The 20,913-nt window shown below is 39.6% G+C and overlaps 1 protein-coding gene across 2 annotated transcripts in view; it reads left to right on the top strand.

The window, feature by feature from the left end:
* The first annotated feature begins 338 nt into the window (after positions 1 to 338).
* The window catches only part of LOC126259952 (protein arginine N-methyltransferase 5), an 86,093-nt gene continuing 65,518 nt past the window's right edge, over positions 339 to 20,913 (top strand). The window contains exons 1-3 of one of the 2 annotated variants that reach the window (XM_049957061.1): positions 339 to 636; positions 8,870 to 8,988; positions 9,069 to 9,304. In XM_049957061.1, coding sequence (XP_049813018.1) covers positions 548 to 636; positions 8,870 to 8,988; positions 9,069 to 9,304 — 444 coding nt within the window. In that variant the 5' untranslated portion in view covers positions 339 to 547. The remainder of the gene's footprint in view (positions 637 to 8,869; positions 8,989 to 9,068; positions 9,305 to 20,913) is intronic. The other variant, XM_049957062.1, reaches the window with a different exon arrangement.

Consider the following 20,913-nt stretch of genomic DNA (forward strand, 5'->3'; position numbering starts at 1 on the left):
AGGACATCATAAAACAACTTACGACTAACGGTGATCCTTGAATTATTTTTCCTATTGTATTACAAGGAATAGATTTTCCGAAATTTCTCCCAAAGTAGGAAGCAACACTATGAAGTCTTCAGTTATCATTAATTTTCTCAAGCCATTTACTGCGTTTCAGATTGTATAAATCAAGATTAATTTTCTAAATTCTTTATTTAATATGAATGGCCGTTGCTAATGTTGCTAAGGGTGCAGTGAAGGACGTCGCAAGTAATTTTGTACATTGTCGAAAGCTTCCATCTTAGCTTTGTTGGAAGACATATTTCTTGAGAATCCTTGACATGAAACATCTTTGACTGATTTTAACCTCGTTGTGGCTGAGTGTTTAGGGAGGGATTGTTCAAGTTAGTTGTAGTGGCGTTGACCTAATGAGGGAAATATTTATTGATGACACCTTGTATTTATATCATGTAACAAGGTGATAGCGTATAACTAAGAATTAAGACGTTTACATTGAGAAAAGGTTGCTATTTCCAGTGCCGTACTAAAGCCTTTAATCTTAAAAATGAGTACCTCGCGTCGAATATCATGTGGTTTGGACTTCTGCAGTGTTCCGGATATTAGAGCAAGTCTTCAGCTCGCTTCCGAATCTGGGTATGTATTCTGTTGAACACTCGGTAGTTTTTAACGATGATCTTTTACACTTATTACATGATCGTATGAATTTTATATTCTTCTAGAATTATGCTTGTGTGTTTCAAAAGTATACCAATTGTTTACAGAGCAAAATAACCGGCGGCATAAGCTCGCACTTTGAGTGTTGATAACATTTTTGCATTGATTTTAGGTTCCAATCGTTTATCAAGCATTAAAAATTAGCTGTTCTAATTCGCCGCTGTATGAATAAAAGCGTATCTACTGTTATAATTTGCCTTTTCCTTTCGAAATCTTGGTTAATAAAGTAAAATTACTACGCGTAAGTAATAACATTTTCAAAGATTGTTTGGGGGCATTGTTTGCAGTTTCTCGTAACCGTGGACGCATGTGTCTGTTACACGAGCAGTAGTAATCTGTTTTTTGTTATTCATCCGCTCGATTGCTTTGTGAAATTTTTTTAACCCGTCCATTCTGAAACAGAATATGTGAAAGGAAATAGGAAAATCGCTAATAGTTATAAGAAATTGCTAATCAATCGTAGGACAGCACGATCAAATACCCTTTTACTTTCCCAGGAAAGGGACATCGTTGGTTAGTTTCATGTTAAGTGATTCATTGGTTAGATTAATCGCAATGATGTGGAACTAGTCAGTTTCCATTCACATTACCAGTTCCCATCGAAATTGGCTACATGCTGATGAGCTAGGAAAATTTTTTCTACTGCTGTGAGTTATTAATTTGTAACCACCTCATTTTACAGAGTTACAAAATTACGAATTTTTCTACAACATAGGGGTTGTGAAGGAGAAGCTTTTTCAGATTTGACTTCTTTGTTTGTCAGCTATTTTATGTCATTTGTTAACTGATGACAAATTTTGGGGCAGTGTTGGACACCTGTTCTTGTACTAAAGACGTCTTAATGAGAAGAAACGAAAGTAATTTTTCTCCTTATGGTACTGTGGTCGATCTACATAGTATTGTTTGATGTACAGTGGATTGTTACAATAAACTTCAAACTGTCTAATTCCTAAAACAGATGTCTAAAACATGATTGTGGGTGAGCACCACATATTACTCATACAGCACTATTTTTGTGTAATGAAGAATTTCTTTCTTAAAGTTGAGTTAGCCCAGAACATTATTCTATGTGGCACTGTTGAATGGAAATACACTAACTGTGTCGGCTTGGTGATTTCTTTTTCACAAAGATTTGTAAGAATTTGAAGTGCAAATCTGTCAGAACTAAGTTCCAAAATGCGCTGACTTTTTTCCGTTAATATGGACACGAAAGTTGTTTGACATTTCCACCCTTGTTACTGTTTCCCCACTATGTGCTACATTTATCACTTCAGTTGTAACTCTAGACGTGGAAACTGAATATTTTGTGCCTTTTTGAAACTGAGAGTGAGACTTCGCAGAAAACCTCTCAATAATAGACAGTCTTTATGAATATTATTTATCATTTCTTCTGTTGCTGTATGTATTTTTGGACAGAACACAGTACTTGTATCATCCATAGAAAGAATTAATTCTGCCTGTTGTATGTTGGACAGAAGTTTGTTTACATATAAGAGGAACAATAGTGAACTTATGATTGAGTCTTGTGGAACCCCAAAAATTTTCTCCCCCTTCAGAAGAATCTCTCCTGCTGACATTGTTTGAATTATTAAATGTGATATTGAGTTTCGCACAATCAGATATCTTAAGGTAGGCCCCAGAAAACACCAGCTGGTGCTACTGTTAGTTATTGCTTTTAAAATTGGGTGAGCGAATATGTAAATGGCATTCTCGGTATAGCAACTCTCCTAAAATTCAAATTGTGATTTACTGAGGATTTTATTATTCCTCGGGAGGGATTTCTTTTCTGTCATCAGTCTTCTGACTGGTTTGATGCAGCCTGCCACGAATTCCTCTCCTGTGACCTCTTCATCTCAGAGTAGCACTTGCAACCTACGTCCCAATTACTTGCTGGATGTATTCCAATCTTTGTCTTCCTCTATAGTTTTTGCCCTCTACAGCTCCCTCTAGTACCATGGAAGTCTTAACAGATGTCCTATCATCCTGTCCCTTCTCCTTATAAGTGTTTTCCACATATTCCTTTCCTCTCCAATTCTGCATAGAACTTCCTCATCCCTTACCTAACCAGTCCTCCTAATTTTCAACCTTAGTCTGTAGTACCACATCTCAAATGCTTCGATTCTCTTAAGTTCGGTTTTCCCACAGTTGATGTTTCACTGTCATACAATGCTGTACCCCAGATGTACATTCTCAGAAATTTCTTCCTCAAATTAAAGCTGATATTTAATATTAGTACACTTCTCTTGGCCAGGATTCCCTTTTTTGCCGTGGCTAGTATGCTTTTGATGTCCTCCTTGCTCCGTCTGTCATTGGTCATTTTGCTGCCTAGGTAGCAGAATTCCTTAACTTCATCTACTCCGTGACCATCAATCCTGATGTTAAGTTTTTCACTGTTCTCATTTCTACTACTTCTCATTACCTTTGTCTTTCTTCGATTTACTGTCAATCCATACTGTGTACTCATTAGACTGTTCATTCCGTTCAGTTGATCGTGTTATTCTTCTTCACTTTCACTCAGTATAACAATATCATCAGTGAATCATATTATTGATATCTTTTCACCTTGAATTTTAATTCCACTCTCGAACTTTTCTTTCATTTCTATCATTGCTTCCTCGATGTACGGATTGAACAATGGGGGAGAAAGGCAACATCCTTGTCTTACACCTTTTTTAATATGAGCACTTCATTCTTGGCCGTCCACTCTTACTATTCCCTCTTGACTGTTTTACATGACCTGTCTTTCCCTATAGCTTACTCCTACTTTTTTCAGAATTTTGAACATCTTGCACCATTTTACATTGTCGAATGCTTTTACCGGGTCGACAAATCCTGTGAACGTGTCTTGATGTCCCCCCCCCCCCCCCCCTTGCTTCCATTATTAACTGCAACATCAGAATTGCTTCTCTTGTGCTTATACTTTTCCTAAAGCCAAACTGATCGTCACCTTGTGCACCTCAGTTTTCTTTTCAATTCTTCTGTGTATTATTCTTGTAAGCAACTTGGATGCACTTGTCAGCTCTTCCCGTCTTTGGAAATTGTGTGGATGGTGCTTTTCTGACAGTCAGATGGTATGTTGCCAGACTCATATTCTTTACACACGAACATGAGTAGTCATTTTGTTGCCACTTCCCCCAATGATTTTAGAAATTCTGATGGAATGTTATCTATCCCTTCTGCCTTGTTTGATCTTAAGTCCTCCAAAGCTCTTTTAAATTCTGATTTTAATGCTGGATCTCCTATCTCTTGTAAATTGACTCCTGTTTCTTCTTGTATCACTTCAGACAAATCTCCCCCTCATAGAGGCTTTCAGTGTATTCCTTCCACCTATCCACTCTCTCCTCTGCATTTAACAATGGGATTCCTGTTGCACTCTTAAAGTTACCATCCTTGCATTTAATTTCACCAAAGGTTGTTTTGACTTTCCTGTAGGGCCTACATGGAGTCTGTCCTTCTGACAATCATTTCTTATTTGATGTTTTCACATTTTTGCTGAAGCCATTTTGTCTTAGCTTCCCTGCACTTCCTACTTATTTCATTCATTAGCGACTTGTATTTCTGTATTCCTGAGATTTCTGAAACATGTTTGTACTTCCTCCTTTCATTGATCATTTGAAGTATTTCTTCTGTTACCAATGGTTTCTTTGCAGTTACCTTCTTTGTACCTATGTTTTCCTTCCCAACTTCTGTGATGGCTCTTTTCAGAGATGCCCATTCCTCTTCAACTGTACTGCCTACTGAGCTACTCCTTATTGCTGTATCTGTAGCCATAGAGAACTTAAAGCATATCTTGTCATTCCTTAGTACTTCCATATTGCACTTCTTTGCGTATTGATTCTTCCTGACTAATGTCTTAAAATTCAGCTTACTCTTCATCACTACTATATTGTGATCTGAGTTATATCTGCACCTGGGTACTCCTTACAATCCAGTATCTGTTTTCGGAATCTCTGTCTGACCATGATGTAACCTAACTGGAATCTTCCCGTATCACGTGGCCTTTTCCAAGTATACCACCTCCTCCTGTGATTATTGAACAGGGTATTCCCTATTACTAGCTGAAACTTGTTACAGAACTGAGTTAGTCTTTCTCCTCTCTCATTCCTTGTACCAAGCCCGTATTCTTTTGTAACCTTTTCTTCTACTTCTTTGCCTACAACTGCATTCCAGTCCCCCATGACTATTAGATTTTCATTCCCCGTTACATACTGTATTACCCTTTCAATATCGTCATATACTTTCTCTATCTCTTCATCTTCAGCTTGCGACATAGGCATGTATACCTGAACTGTTGGTGTTGGTTTGCTGTCGATTCTGATAGGAATGACCCTGCCACTGAACTGTTCACAGAAACACACTCTCTGCCCTACCTTCCTATTCACAACGAATCGTACTTCTGTTATACCATTTTATGTTGCTGTTGATACCACCCGTTACTCATCTGACCAGAAATCCTTGTCTTCTCTCCACTTCACTTCACTGACCCCTACTTTATCTAGATTGAGCCTTTCCATTTCCCTTTTCAGATTTTCCAGTTTCCCTACCACGTTCAGGCTTCTGACATTCCACCTCCCGCCTCGTAGAACGTTATCATTACATTGATTATTCAATCCTTTTCTCCTGGTAACCCCCCTTGGCAGTCTCCTCTCGGAGATCCGAACGGGGGACTATTCTGGAATCTTTTGCTAATGGAGAGATCATCAAGACATTTCTTCAATTACAGGTCACATGTCCTGTGGCTACATGTTACGTGTCTTTAATGCAGTGGTTTCCATCGCCTTCTGCATCCTCATGCCATTGATCATTGCTGATTCTTCTGCCTCTAGGGGCAGTTTCTCCACCCCTAGGACAAGAGAGTGTCCTGAACCTTTGTTTGCTCCTCCGCCCTCATTGACAAGACCATTGGCAGAATGAGGGTGACTTTTTATGCTGGAAGTCTTTGGCCACCAATGCTGATTATTAATCAAAATGTAAACATCGGCGGGATTCGAACCTGTGACCGAGGATGTTTTGATTATGAATCAAAGACACTACCCCTAGAGCACATGTCTAATTCAGGGGGGATACTATTTGTGGAGGGTGGGAAGGGGGAAAAAAGTGTTGTGATGACAGCCTGACCAGCAGTTTAGCCCACCTGAAAAAACAGCCACTTATTTCATGTTATATTCCCCATGTTTACACTGTTTGTCACATATTTCCTACGTCACTGGTCGAAGTCCATGACTTTTATATAATATTCTTTTTTATACAAATAGTATCAGGAGGTATACTACAGGGTTATTACAAATGATTGAAGCGATTTCACAGCTCTACAATAACTTTATTATTTGAGCTATTTTCACAATGCTTTTCACACACATACAAAAACTCAAAAAGGTTTTTTAGGCATTCACAGATGTTAGATATGTGCTCCTTTAGTGATTCGGCAGACATCAAGCTGATAATCAAGTTCTTCCCACACTCGGCGCAGCAAGTCCCCATCAATGAGTTCGAAAGCATCGTTGATGCGAGCTCGCAGTTCTGGCACGTTTCTTGGTAGAGGAGGTTTAAACACTGAATCTTTCACATGACCCCACAAAAAGAAATCGCATGGGGTTAAGTCGGGAGAGCGTGGAGGCCATGACATGAATTGCTGATCATGATCTCCGCCACGACCGATCCATCGGTTTTCCAATCTCCTGTTTAAGAAATGCCTAACATCATGATGGAAGTGCGGTGGAGCACCATCCTGTTGAAAGATGAAGTCGGCGCTGTCGGTCTCCAGTTGTGGCATGCGCCAATTTTCCAGCATGTCCAGATACACGTGTCCTATAACGTTTTTTTCGCAGAAGAAAAAGGGGCCGTCAACTTTAAACCGTGAGGCATCCAGAAGCTTTAAACTGCGCATACCATCGCCGAATGGAGTTAGTTGGTGGATCTTTGTTGAACTTCGTCCTGAAGTGTTGTTGCACTGTTATGACTGACTGATGTGAGTGCATTTCAAGCACGACATACGCTTTCTCGGCTCCTGTCGCCATTTTGTCTCACTGCGCTCTCGAGCGCTCTGGCGGCAGAAACCTGAAGTGCAGCTTCAGCCGAACAAAACTTTATGAGTTTTTCTACGTATCTGTAGTGTGTCGTGACCATATGTCAATGAATGGAGCTACAGTGAATTTATGAAATCGCTTCAATCATTTGTAATAGCCCTGTATTTGTATAACATGACTGTAACATGAAATAAGTGGCTGTTTTTTCAGGTGGGTTGAGCTACTGGTTAGTCTGTCATCACAACAAGATAATTTTTAGTGTCACAATCATTGGCTTCACCGACTCATAATCAAACTGTTACCTTCCAGCCTAATCTATAAGTTGAACAAAGCTGCAGATCAGTATGTAACCACAGCCAGGCTTTTTTACTTTCACATTTGTTGGCTTCACTTACTCTCGACCAAACAGTTACCTTCCAACCTGATCTGGATCTCGCTAAGCTACAAATCAGTGCATCACCAGGACAAAGATGTTTCACTTCTACATTCATTGGCTTAACTAACAACAAAGCTGCATATATACACTAACATCACTGGTCAAAGCCAGTGACTTGTATTGAATATTCCTCGACCCAACTATTTTAGAAATTTTGGAAAATAATGACAGTAGTGAAATAGGCAGTAGTTATTGACATCTCTCCTGACATCTTTCCTGGAGAGTAGTTTAACAATGGCATAATTCAGTCTATCTTGGAAAAATGCCCCAAGTTACTGATGCATTACATATTTTGGAAAAGCTGTGCTTATTATGTGGGAACAAAGACGGTACTTATTACTTGGGGACAAAAGTCTTTAGTACTCTATGGGAAACATCATCATATCCAGATGAGCTTCTATTTTTGGAAGAATATCTTAATTTTCTGAGACTCAGAAGAAGTGGGTGACAACTACAAGATTGAAGTTGCTTGTTCAACACAGTTTTTTGATTTTTCTCTTGAACTTTTTGCCCCTATGTTTTCTACTACACATAAGAAATCATTATTAATCATCATTTATTGCCCTTCCATTTAAATTAATAATGATGTTACCCTGTTCCTTAGGTTTTTGTACTGTCTCTTGTTTTGATAAATTCTGTATAGCTTTAAGTCTGTTACCAGAATTACTGGTTCAACAGAAGCGTCCGATTCCACCTGTCTGCTTTGACCCATGATATAAGGGTGTGACATCATTACGGCACAGAGTTTGATTTGGTTAGGTTTGTAGATATCGTCTTGTTGTGTTTGATGGTGTCCTCTCTCTCTCTCTCTCTCTCTCTCTCTCTCTCTCTCTCTCTCTCTGTGTGTGTGTGTGTGTGTGTGTGTGTGTGTGTGTGTGTGTGTGATGGCCGGCCGAAATTTGTTGGTGGTAAGTAATTGTTTTTTTGGCTCTATTTTTCTCGAGTTGTATTGTTTTGTGTATTTATTGTGTATTGAATGTGTTTTAATTTTCGTAGGGATGTTTTGAGTTTTTAATTTTTGAGGTGTTCGTGATTTTGGTTTTGTTTTTTGTAGATGTAGGTGTTGGTTTTTTTCATGTCAGTAGTTATAGTTGACCTATATAGGGCAAGGGAAATGACTGATTCCAATTTTTGTATGTAGATACATGTGTTTTGGTACTGTCATCTGTGGTCAAGGAAAATGTCTGATTCCAATTTCCGTAGTTTTTGCTGTAGCATTGGTGTTTTGGTATCGTCAGCACCCATTGACCTATATAAGTCAAGGGAAGTGTCCATTTCCTGTAGATTTTGTGATTATTTATTTTTGTTTCTCATTGCAACTACTGGAGGATCTTTACTTGTTCTTCCCCACGGATTCCTTTTCCTTTCACGAGAAATTTTACTTTTAAAGTACGGTTAGGCTGTTTCATCAGAACATTAGAGGATTTCACTAAATCTTACATTTAACTTCTCTAATCATTGTTAAAGCATTTCTTTAATGTGAACAGCTAAATCAATTGCTGGCACAAAATGACTCACGATATCTGCAAACCTACCCTGCACGTATTCCATAGAAAGCAAATGTTGACTTCACATTTCCCGTTATTGAGGTAGACTTATCATAACAGTAACAAATTCAGAAACATTTTACAGACTCCCATTTCTTCGTTAGAAGAATGTGCTCATATTAACATTGAAAATATTGTTTCAGATATGATTTTGCATGTCTACCAATAGTTCATCCGAGATTTAAGAGAGAGTTCCTTCATGGGAAAAGTAAAGATCGAACAGGGCCATTCACTCGGTCAGATCTAATTCTGTCGAGTTCAGGTATGTTACATCTTGTAACTTACATACTGTTATTCCTTTTATGCTTTCTGATTCAGATTCGTGAGACTGATACAATATAGCTAATTTGTTTTTTGCAGATTGGAACAACATGATTGTGGGCAAACTCTCACCATACATAGATGTTGATAGTCCAGACGACACTTATAGAAAACAGTCAGAGGAAACACTTGCTCAAGAATTGGCATATGCTGCTCATCTTGGCCTCCCAGCAATAATGTTTACACTTAGAAGTGCGAACAATGTCAACTTGTCAAGGCTGCTGAATAATAAGCTACTGGCCGGATGTTGTTACCAGGTAAAATTAGTTTTGTAGTTGTTCAGTATCTATAATGCAAATAAATTACATCTCATGGTATTATTATAAACTTCATTCATGTTTGGGAGATATATAAGTGTGTGCAACTTCCTGAGTTGTTCCCCCCACCTACCCACCCACCTTAGCGTAGCATTCTTTGGTCAAGCAGAACATTGTAACTATCATTGTAATGTAGAGATCAGTATACTTTGGTTGCATGGAGTGCTTACTATTTGTTACAAAAGGCACATGACAAGTTCTTGCTATACAGATAAATTGCTCTCAACTGCTTGCTTAGATAGTAAGGAAAACTGATCACATAAGTAATTGTGACACAGTGTTAGCTATGGACAAAGTCAGTATTATTACTGCCAGCTGGCATTCATTCATAACTGATGGTTTCTTCACTGGTCTTTATATTTTTGACCAATATAATTGTTACTGGCAGAGGGGAAGAGTTATAGAATAGTGGTTTGTGGAGGAGCATGTTTCATTCCAGTTTATATTGTAGGCCTCCAAATTTCAAAATTGCATGTGAAGTACCAGAAATACGTCATCTGATAATTCTATATGACTTTGTGGAAATGTTTCCTGCTATTTTTATGTGCACAAGTCCATCAAATCACTATTATCTGGTGGCTTGTAATGTTCTGAATGAAAAGTGTAATTTGTTGTACTGCAAATGATTCGATGAAAACATAGGTAAGTATTTTCCACGCAGTGTGCCCATGTTTCACTGAATCCAGACATAACAATTGTGGTGGAATCTAGCAACATGAACAACCATTTGTTGCTCTTTTGTAACATCTGCCTTACATGGAATGTGCATTGGCAGCAGTAGAGTTTTTACAGTAAGCTTCTAATTTTGTCAGTAGTGTTTCTTGACTAGGATGTTGTTTCCCTCCAGGGATTTTTTCCCATTGGAATTCCCAAATCATCTCCATAATACTTGTGTGTTGTTTGAAGCTCCTGGTAAAAAGCCTGCCTCTGAATTGCTCAGATGTCTTCCTTTAATCTGATGTAGTGGGGATCCCGAGCATTTGAACAGTACTCAAGAAAGGGATGCACTAGTGTTCTGTATGCAGTCACCGTTACAGAAGAGCTGCTTTCTCCTAAAATTCTCCCAATAAATGAGTCACCATTGGCCTTCCCTACTATGTGCTCGTTTCATTTCTTATCCTTTTGCAACATTACGCATGGATATTAAATCAGTGTGACTGTGTCAAGCAGCAGACTACTAAAGCTGTATTCAAACATTACAGAATTGTTTTTTCCTACTCATTTACATTAACTTACTCATTCATTTTTCTACATTTAGAGCTAGCTGCCATTCATCACACCAACTAGAAATTTTGTGAAAGTCATCTTGTATCTTTCTACACTCACTCAACAAGGACACTTTACTACACACCACATTATCATCAGTAACCGGCTGCTGATTGCTTTTCACCCTGTCCATCGGATCCTTTACGTATATAGAGAAAGTAGCAGTTCCATCACATTTCCCCGGGAACTCATGACAATACCTTTGTCCCTGGTGAACACTAGCCATAGAGGACAAGACTGTGGGTTCTATTACTTAAGAAGTCTTAGAACCATTTAAATATCTGGGAACCTCCTTCCATACCTTCATTAACAGACTGAAGTGGTGTGCTGTGTCAAACACTGTTCGGAAATCTAGGAATATGGAATCTGCCTGTTGCCCTTCATCATGTGAGAAAAGGGCTAGCTGAGTTTCATACCAGTGATACTTACTAAAATGACAATGATTTGTAGACAGAAGTTTTTGTGTGTCAAGGAAATCGATTATATTCAGACTGAGAATACACTCAAGAATTGTGCAACATACTGATGTTGAACATTAGTCTAAAATTTTTCAGATGTGTTCTTTTATCCTTTTTACATCACCAGCAATTTTTTCCAGTCACTGGAGAGTATGTACCGTATTTACTCGAATCTAAGCCGCACTTTTTTTCCGGTTTTCGTAACCGCCTGCGGCTTAGAATAGGGTGCAAAGTAAGCGGAAGTTCTGAAAAATGTTGGTAGGTGCCGCCACAACTAACTTCTGCCGTCGAATATATGTAGCGCTACACAGGCATGCTATGCAGGCACAAAGATAAATACTGGCGCCAAAACCTCTGCGTCAGTAAATAAATAAAATAAAAAAAAAGGTGGAAGACGAGCTTTTTTTTTTCCTCCGCCCCGAGTTTCGACCACTGCATTTTCATATATTATCCATCGAAGTAAATACAAATTCCATATTGTTCATCTTCGAATGTTGCAGCGTTTCAATGTACTATGAAAATCCGACTGGCAAGACTGTTAGGGATGTTTGTCAATATGGCCAACCCTACGTTCTGAATTTTTTCCTACCTGTGAGAAGAGATGGTTGCTAATAGGAACTTTTATGAATTGTGAATCACATGCAGTATTCTCTTCACCATAAGAATAATACGAATATAAACATTTTGCCATGTATTCTTTCGTGTTTACTGGTATCTCATTTAAATTCTGTCTGCCTAATAAACTATGAAACTAGAGTGAGACAACAGCAAACGCGGAAGAATATACATATCATGTCATGTTTATATTCGATTATTCTTACGCGTAATAGTGATAAAGTCAGAAATGAAGCACGGCAATTGACTAGATTTTTAAATCTAAGATGATTCTAATTTCTGCGCAGAAAGTAATGAACTAAAGAGGCGTCTGCAAAGATTTTCAAACGGAGAAAAATTTTCGCTAAACTCTCGGTCAGAAAATCATCTATTATACGCAGTCTATTATTTGGTTTTTGTTGATCATTATCAAAGAAAGCAGCAGTGTAAGTAACACCAAATAGCAGTCTCTTGCCATTGTTTCGCTAATGAGATGATTCCTCTCTTTTTTTTTCCTCCTTATCAGAATGCGACAAACAATTCATGACACAGTACAGTAATGCATCTTCAGCTTAGAGTGACGTCAACACCTAATACAAAGAGAATGGCACTTACCAGATCAAAGAAAAATAAGCAATCAATTCAAACCAGACGAAGCACGTGAAAAAGGAAGGGTACCCATATAAATACGGACGGAGCGCATGACACATAGCAATGGCTACCTGGTAAAGCTTAACTGCTAAGCTTACGACTCGAACCAAACTACTGTATCTGTATCGTCATTCATTCGACCTAAATTGTCCCTCATATTACAATGGACCAACTTTGTTTCGATTTGGAGGTGCGGCCTAAAACTTTTCTCTCCCCTTGAATTTCGAGTCTCAAATTTAAGGTGCGGCTTAGATTCGGAAAAACTTTTTTTCCTTGATTTCGAGTCTCATTTTTCAGGTGCGGCTTAGATTCAAGTAAATACGGTACTTGGTGAGAGGTTCACATTAAATGGGAGCTAAGTAAGGAGTCCATGTGCTAGAGTGTTCTTTGTGAAACTTTTTAATTGGGATTCCATCCAGACCTGCTCAATTATTTGTTTTCAGCTCTTTCAGTTGCTTCTCTGAGCCATGGATGCCTATTACTACGTCTTCCATTTGGGGTCTGTGCGATGGTCAAATAATAGTGTGCTTGTACTATCCTCCTGTGTAAACAATTTCTTGAACACGAAATTTAAAACTTCAGCTTTCCTTTTTCTGCCTCCTGTTGCCACGCCACACTGGTCAACAAGTAACTGGATAGAAGCCTTAGAACTGCTTGAGAGTTTTCTCAGGTTTTCAGCAAGACCTTTTACTAAGGTATGACGATGGTAATTGTGTCGCAGATGAATTTTTTTTACAGCTGCACAAATCTCTACTAATATTTGCATGTTCTCTTGTAAACGGAGAATGCAACACTCTTTGCTTCCTCAGCATTTTCTGAGTTTTATTGTTAAACCACAGAGGGTCTTTTCTATCCTTAATCCACTTACTTGGTACAAACATATCCAGAGTGTGATTTGCAATCAGTTTAAACTAGGCCCATAATTCCTCTATGTCCATCATAGTGGATCCAAATGATGTCCATTATTTTCTAAGTGGGATGCCAACAACTGCTTATCTCCTCTTTCTAGCAAAAATACTCTCCTGGCCTTCTTGATTTATTTATCAACTTTAATAACCATTGTCACTACGATATCATGATCATTAATCCCCGTTTCGGTACTGACACCATCAATAAGGTCAGGCCTGTTTGTACACTCCTGGAAATGGAAAAAAGAACACATTGACACCGGTGTGTCAGACCCACCATACTTGCTCCGGACACTGCGAGAGGGCTGTACAAGCAATGATCACACGCACGGCACAGCGGACACACCAGGAACCGCGGTGTTGGCCGTCGAATGGCGCTAGCTGCGCAGCATTTGTGCACCGCCGCCGTCAGTGTCAGCCAGTTTGCCGTGGCATACGGAGCTCCATCGCAGTCTTTAACACTGGTAGCATGCCGCGACAGCGTGGACGTGAACCGTATGTGCAGTTGACGGACTTTGAGCGAGGGCGTATAGTGGGCATGCGGGAGGCCGGGTGGACGTACCGCCGAATTGCTCAACACGTGGGGCGTGAGGTCTCCACAGTACATCGATGTTGTCGCCAGTGGTCGGCGGAAGGTGCACGTGCCCGTCGACCTGGGACCGGACCGCAGCGACGCACGGATGCACGCCAAGACTCTAGGATCCTACGGAGTGCCGTAGGGGACCGCACCGCCACTTCCCAGCAAATTAGGGACACTGTTGCTCCTGGGGTATCGGCGAGGACCATTCGCAACCGTCTCCATGAAGCTGGGCTACGGTCCCGCACACCGTTAGGCCGTCTTCCGCTCAAGCCCCAACATCGTGCAGCCCGCCTCCAGTGGTGTCGCGATAGGCGTGAATGGAGGGACAAATGGAGACGTGTCGTCTTCAGCGATGAGAGTCGCTTCTGCCTTGGTGCCAATGATGGTCGTATGCGTGTTTGGCGCCGTGCAGGTGAGCGCCACAATCAGGACTGCATACGACCGAGGCACACAGGGCCAACACCCGGCATCATGGTGTGGGGAGCGATCTCCTACACTGGCCGTACACCACTGGTGATCGTCGAGGGGACACTGAATAGTGCACGGTACATCCAAACCGTCATCGAACCCATCGTTCTACCATTCCTAGACCGGCAAGGGAACTTGCTGTTCCAACAGGACAATGCACGTCCGCATGTATCCCGTGCCAGCCAACGTGCTCTAGAAGGTGTAAGTCAACTACCCTGGCCAGCAAGATCTCCGGATCTGTCCCCCATTGAGCATGTTTGGGACTGGATGAAGCGTTGTCTCACGCGGTCTGCACGTCCAGCACGAACGCTGGTCCAACTGAGGCGCCAGGTGGAAATGGCATGGCAAGCCGTTCCACAGGACTACATCCAGCATCTTTACGATCGTCTCCATGGGAGAATAGCAGCCTGCATTGCTGCGAAAGGTGGATATACACTGTACTAGTGCCGACATTGTGCATGCTCTGTTGCCTGTGTCTATGTGCCTGTGGTTCTGTCAGTGTGATCATGTGATGTATCGGACCCCAGGAATGTGTCAATAAAGTTTCCCCTTCCTGGGACAATGAATTCACGGTGTTCTTATTTCAATTTCCAGGAGTGTATTTACAAGACCTAAACTATTTTCATTGTGTGTGGCCTCTTGAGCTAGCTGCAAAAGACAGTTTGCAGAAAACATGTACAGAAGGACTTCACAAAACTGCCTGTCCGTGCCCCTTGCAATCAATCCGTAGCTATTCCAGTCTAGACTCCATAGTTTGAAGTCACCCTCAACTAGTATTGGATTATATGCATATTTCTTTGCTACTGACAATAGGCATAACTTTAAAACTGGTGCAGTGGAATCAGGTGGCAGGTAAAAACATGCAACAGTTAATTTGATTTCATCTAGACCTGTTATACGTCCACATTTATGCTCGGCAAACCACCATGAAATGCATGGCAGAGGGTATTTTCTATTGTACCACATACTATGGTTTCTTCCCATTCCATTCACCTATGGAGTGCAGGAAGAATGATAGTCTGAATGCCTGTGTGCTTGCTGTAATTATTCTAATCTTGCCCTCACAATCCGTATGTGAGCGGTTGTAGGGGATTGTAGAATATTCCTAGAGTTATCATCTAAAGCCATTTCTTGAAACTTTATAAGTAGATTTTTTTTGGGTAGTTTACATCTATGTTTGCATCTGCCATTCAGTTTCGTCAGCATTGCAGTAACACTCTTCCACAGGTCCAACAAACCAGTGACCATTCGTGTCGCATTTCTATGTGTACGTTCAATATCCCCTGATAGTCCTATGTGGTAGGGATCCCACACACTTAAGCAGTATTCTAGGATGTGTCACATGAGTGATTTGTAAGCTGTATCCTTTGTAGACAGATTGCACTTCCCCAGTATTCCACCAATAAACCAGTCTACCACCTGCTTTGCTCACAACAGAGCCCATGTGATTTTTCCATTTCATATCCTTAAAAAGTGTTTTACACCAAGATATGAGGGTTGGAGCTGTAATTGTGGCAACTATCTATTTACAGCTCGTACAAAATAGATACGTGTTTCAAAGTTTTACTGACCTTCAAAGTAGTCATCAGCATTGTGTATAACCCATTGCTAGGGATGTGGAAGCCGTAAGATACTCTTAGCATTGCCAGTTGTGTTGACAGTTCGAGCGGCGCGGTCTATTGCCCGATGAATTTTTAGCAGTTCTGAAGTGAATGGCGTGAAGTGTTTCCTTCAGTTTAGAAATTGAGAGTTGAACTCACAAGGGCTTAAGTCAGGGGAGTGCAGTAGGTGGTACAGCACTTAGCAGTCCCATCAGCCAAACAAATCAGTAACAGCTTACATTGTACATGCTTGAGCATTGTCCTGTAAAATGATGGTCAGGTCCTGCAGGAAGTGTCACCACTTCTGTCTCTATGCTGTTCATTTTTGGAACACAACCTACGACCAGCTTAGAGATGGAAGTGATGACACTCTCTGCAGGACCTGACCATCATTTTGCAGGACAGTGCTCAACCATGTACAGTGCAAGCTGTTACTGATTTGTTTGACTGATGGGGCTGCTAAGTGCTATACCACCTACTGCACTCCGCTGACTTAAGCCCTTGTGAGTTCAACTCTATTTCTAAACTGAAGGAAACACTTCATGCCATTCGCTTTAGAACTGCTACAAATTTGTCGGGCAATAGACCGCGCCACTCGAACTGTCAACACAACTGGCATTGCCAAGAGAATACTCAGGGTGTATACGAACCAGGAAAAACCCAGGAATTTTTTAGAATTCTGGGAATTTTTCATTGTTTTAATTTTCTGTTAAATTTTTGTAATTTTGACTGGTAAGAACTGATACTCTGACAAAGGATATTACTGTATCCCGCTACTGCAGAATAACATTTAAACAATAAAACATAAACAAGAGAAAAAAAGGAAAATAACTTAAATTGCAAAGGAAATGCGCCATATACAACTAAGACACACAGTGCTCATGCAAGCGTGTGCCAAAGCAAAATGTGTCAAAGGCTTCAGGAAGACTATGCAATGCTTAATAACAACAAATTACCTCCGATTAGTGTGAAGTCACAACTGTTTACATTAGATTCGTTTTAGCAGTTAAGAGAGGGCGCATGCGCAGTTGAGTCGCGTTTGAGTAGCAGATTCTCCCACTTTTGGCTACAGGAATGTGGCTGTGCAAGCAGTCGCAGCAAGGAACTAGATGCTACCAGGAAAAGGGGGTGCCAAATTCATATTCTTGAGGAAAAAAACTTTTTTCCCCAAAGCATCTAGCGCACATTTGCCTATCGATTATTCATATGATTTTGAAACGCATCCCTGTTGGTTTTTGAACCCATTTTAAGTTGAATCATAAGTTGATATTTGAATGCGTGCATAGTGTATGTGATGTCTCTCTCAGGAGAATCCTTGTCGCATCTAGAAATAAAATTTCCGCAGACAAAAGGGGACGGGGCTATACGAGCTGAGCGGAGTAAACCGAACGGATGAATGCCAATCACTGTCTGATTATGTTGTTGATTGCGTTTGTGAATGATCAGCGTTGTTATAATTACTAGTGAGATCCATAGATTCAGACTACCAGAGTAGAAATAAACGACTAACAGGAATAACAGGTGAGAAAGATTACGTATTACCTTCTCAGTGTATCCAAGAAAATGAAATGGTGACAGAAAATTTTTGGTCAGATCGGTACACTAGTAAGAACCAGTTGTCAGCCGCTTAAGTTATATTTTGGAAGTAACGCGGAAAACATATTGTACGAACATGTAACAACACCTAACCAGAGAATAATCGCGGGATAACTAAACCTGTGATTCTGCCAGGGTTAGTGAAGTTAATCGGCGAAAAAATTTTGACAATGGCAGGAATAGCTAAAGAATTGGTGATGACAAGATTGTTTGTTAGAATGGGGAAGGAGAAGAAATGGGGACAGCACACAAATTATGGAAGAATCAGACAATTCCAAATTTATATAAAAATTTCGTAATACTACTTTTCGATCTTATGCTTGAGACACTGGTGCGTATGAATGAAATGTGAAACTATTTCTTAACATAAAGCTTTAAGCTTGTAGTAGGCCTAATAGGCATTTTATATTTCGTGAATTATATTCTGTCATGTTATAAAAATGACCATTTGTGCCAAAACAGTCTCGTTTATTAGATGTGTGTTACAAAATTGCTGCAATATTAGAAAGGCCTATTTTGTTTTATCTAGCAGACAGTGACAAAATAGATGTAATCAGATCAAGAAACCAGACCAGTCTTGGATATTATTTGTATTAACAGCTTTTTAAGTATTAGGTAACGACTTTTCGATTTTTCACGTAGCAAAACATTTGATGAACTTTGATGAGGTAATAGATTCTTTCGCAGAAAGGAAAGCATACCATGTAAAGCTGTAGCGAGATTAGAGAGAAAAAAATGCTAGGAGCTAAGAATTGAAGAAATGTGTACTTTCTTGCTTGCCTCTTGTCTTTATTGGTTTTATGTATCCTATATTTAATTTTATGTCACACAAAACAGCAAGGTGTTAGCTAATAGGCAATAAAGAGTGCAAATTTTCTGAAGAGTTCTTGTTCTCCTGATTACAAATAATCCCATCCACTATTAATTGCGAGATTTTCATTTTTTTAGAGGGGCAGGCTGTCAAACCGGCTGACTGGGAGCAGGAGAGGCACCACAGGACATTTCAATTTCCACTGTCCTGAATAGAGTTTGGTGGCATCTATTACAAAATATCAACATTTCAATACCACAAAGCGAAATACAGTGATGTGCGATAGAAGAATGCTGTCTGAAGAGATGTGGCACTGCACTGTGGCACACTTATGACCAAAAACCATGTCTTACATTTCGACGAACACACAGTTTTCTGTTTCAGACTTTTCAGAAAGATGTGCGCAACAAGATGAACATATTTTTGAAAATTCGATTTTTTTTAGTATTGACACGGTTAGCAAATATCGTAGATCCGGGGCTGATGCGCAGAGCAGTCTGAGTTATGGTGGGTAGTTCCCATGTGACTCGTGTTTACATTTAGTGATTTTGCTGTTTCTTCTTCGTTTACTCTCACGTCAAATGAAAACAAAACGGATATCTGTGGCCGGGAGCTATCATGTAAATTAAAATACATTCACATAGTTACGGAAAGCTAAAATATGTTATTAGTTTCAGATTTTATTTTATTCCCACCTTTATGACAGTGAAGTTATTTTTGTCTGTTTGCTAAAAAAAATTTACTTTTATTAATCTTTTCCACAGAGACAGTCAATGTATTTGAAATGAAAATGTTTAATTCCACAGTACTGGCTAGTTTCAACTGTTCGCTGCATTTAAAGTGCACGTTTTATCTTCTAGCACGTATGGCATTATGCCATAATAAAGAACCAAACATGATGTAATACAGTACTAGTACGCCAAGAAAATTTAAATCCAGAAAACCACACTGAAAAACGTAATATCAGGTCGAGGTCTACTTCATTGGGAATCTAGATATACGAATGTACACTTTAAGTAGGCTATGCATTTTAAATGTGCACATTTCAGCATGGTTCATGAAATTCCGATGCTCTTAGAGTATCCTCTGATGTCTTGTTTCCTTTATGACATAATGTATTATCTTTCAGTGTTTTACATGTATGTATATACGGACTTCCTATGTCATGGTAGCTGCGCAGACGCAGTGTCCCCTGTTATCTGCGCTCTCTTGCAACTGCTGAAACGAACCTGTTTCTAACAAGTCGCGGGAAAATATTGCAAAAGGTGGTATGAAAGGCGTTACTTTCAAAGTAAATATCCTTTTACATAAGTTGAACTATGTGCGAGAATGTACCTTGAATTTCTTAAACCACAGAGCGTTTGACTCTCATTTAAAAGTCAACTCTTTGATGACGAGCCGTTTAGAAGAATTTCGAACCATGAAGATCAGACATTTGTCAATATTGAAAATTTTATCGGCACATTTGTGTGATAGATCTTAAAGTGTAACACGCGCAAAAAAGATTAACATTATATGCAAAAGCTTACTTCTCTTGCAGCTTATTAACCTTAGAGACCAATATTATATGTGAATGCTTTACTTTTCTTGTAGCCTTTACTAGCAACACTATGTATATTAATTTAAACTATTAACTTTCCCTGTTTGAGTGTTCGTGGTACTTAACTGTAATGTTGCTGTTCGCTGACTACATCACGTGCCCTATGCTCTGAATATCCGCTGTCATCGGCTGGCGAGATCACGTGACATGAGCTATGACTGGCTTACAGAAGCGTATCGCAATCTCGATTTCAATGATTCGGAAAGTAACATGCAGTGTTTGATGGAATTCCAATGTATACTTTCGTAATACGAAAATACGCAGAGTAGATGTTATTGCACATCAAAGATATTTCCAAAACGTGTCTTTTTCCCTGAGTTTCCTTTTCTAAAGTGCCGGGAAATTCAATGCCCGTGTAAACCATTCATAGGATTTATAAGTTTCGCAGGGAAAATATGATGTCACTTAACACGGAAAAGTGTGTTTTCACCCGGGAGAAAGTGTATTTTTAACCAGGAAATCTGGGAAAAATCCAGCAATTTATTTTTTTTTTTTTTTTTTTTTTTTTTTTTTTTTTTTTTTTTTTTTTTTTTTTTTTTTTGCACAGTGCTGGCAACGGGTTACGTACCATGCTGGTGACTACTTTGAAGGTCAGTAAAACTTTGAAACACACATCTATTTTGTATGCGCTGTAAATAGATAGTTGCCATTATTAAAGTTCCAACCCTCATATTTGTATGAGTTGGTAGACTCCAGCTGTGACTCATTGATGTTGTAGTCATAGAATTCTGTTTTGTGTTTCATTTTGTGAAGTGCAAAATTTTACATTCATAAACATTTGAAGCAAGTTGCCAATCTTTGTACCACTTTGAAAACTGATTGGATTTTTATGCAGCTTCTTTCGGAGAGTACTTCATTATAGATATTTGTATAAAGTAGTTTTGTGGAGCACTTCTACTACCCTTCTTGTAGATGCGCGTGACCTATGCTTTCTTCAAACTACTTGGCACTGTTTTTTGAGCTGTCTTTGATCGAGGGGTCTATGATAGTTAATAGTTTGAAGAGGGGCTAACTTA

Source organism: Schistocerca nitens, chromosome 5 (genome assembly GCF_023898315.1).
Source record: "Schistocerca nitens isolate TAMUIC-IGC-003100 chromosome 5, iqSchNite1.1, whole genome shotgun sequence".
In the NCBI taxonomy this organism is placed as follows: domain Eukaryota; kingdom Metazoa; phylum Arthropoda; class Insecta; order Orthoptera; family Acrididae; genus Schistocerca; species Schistocerca nitens.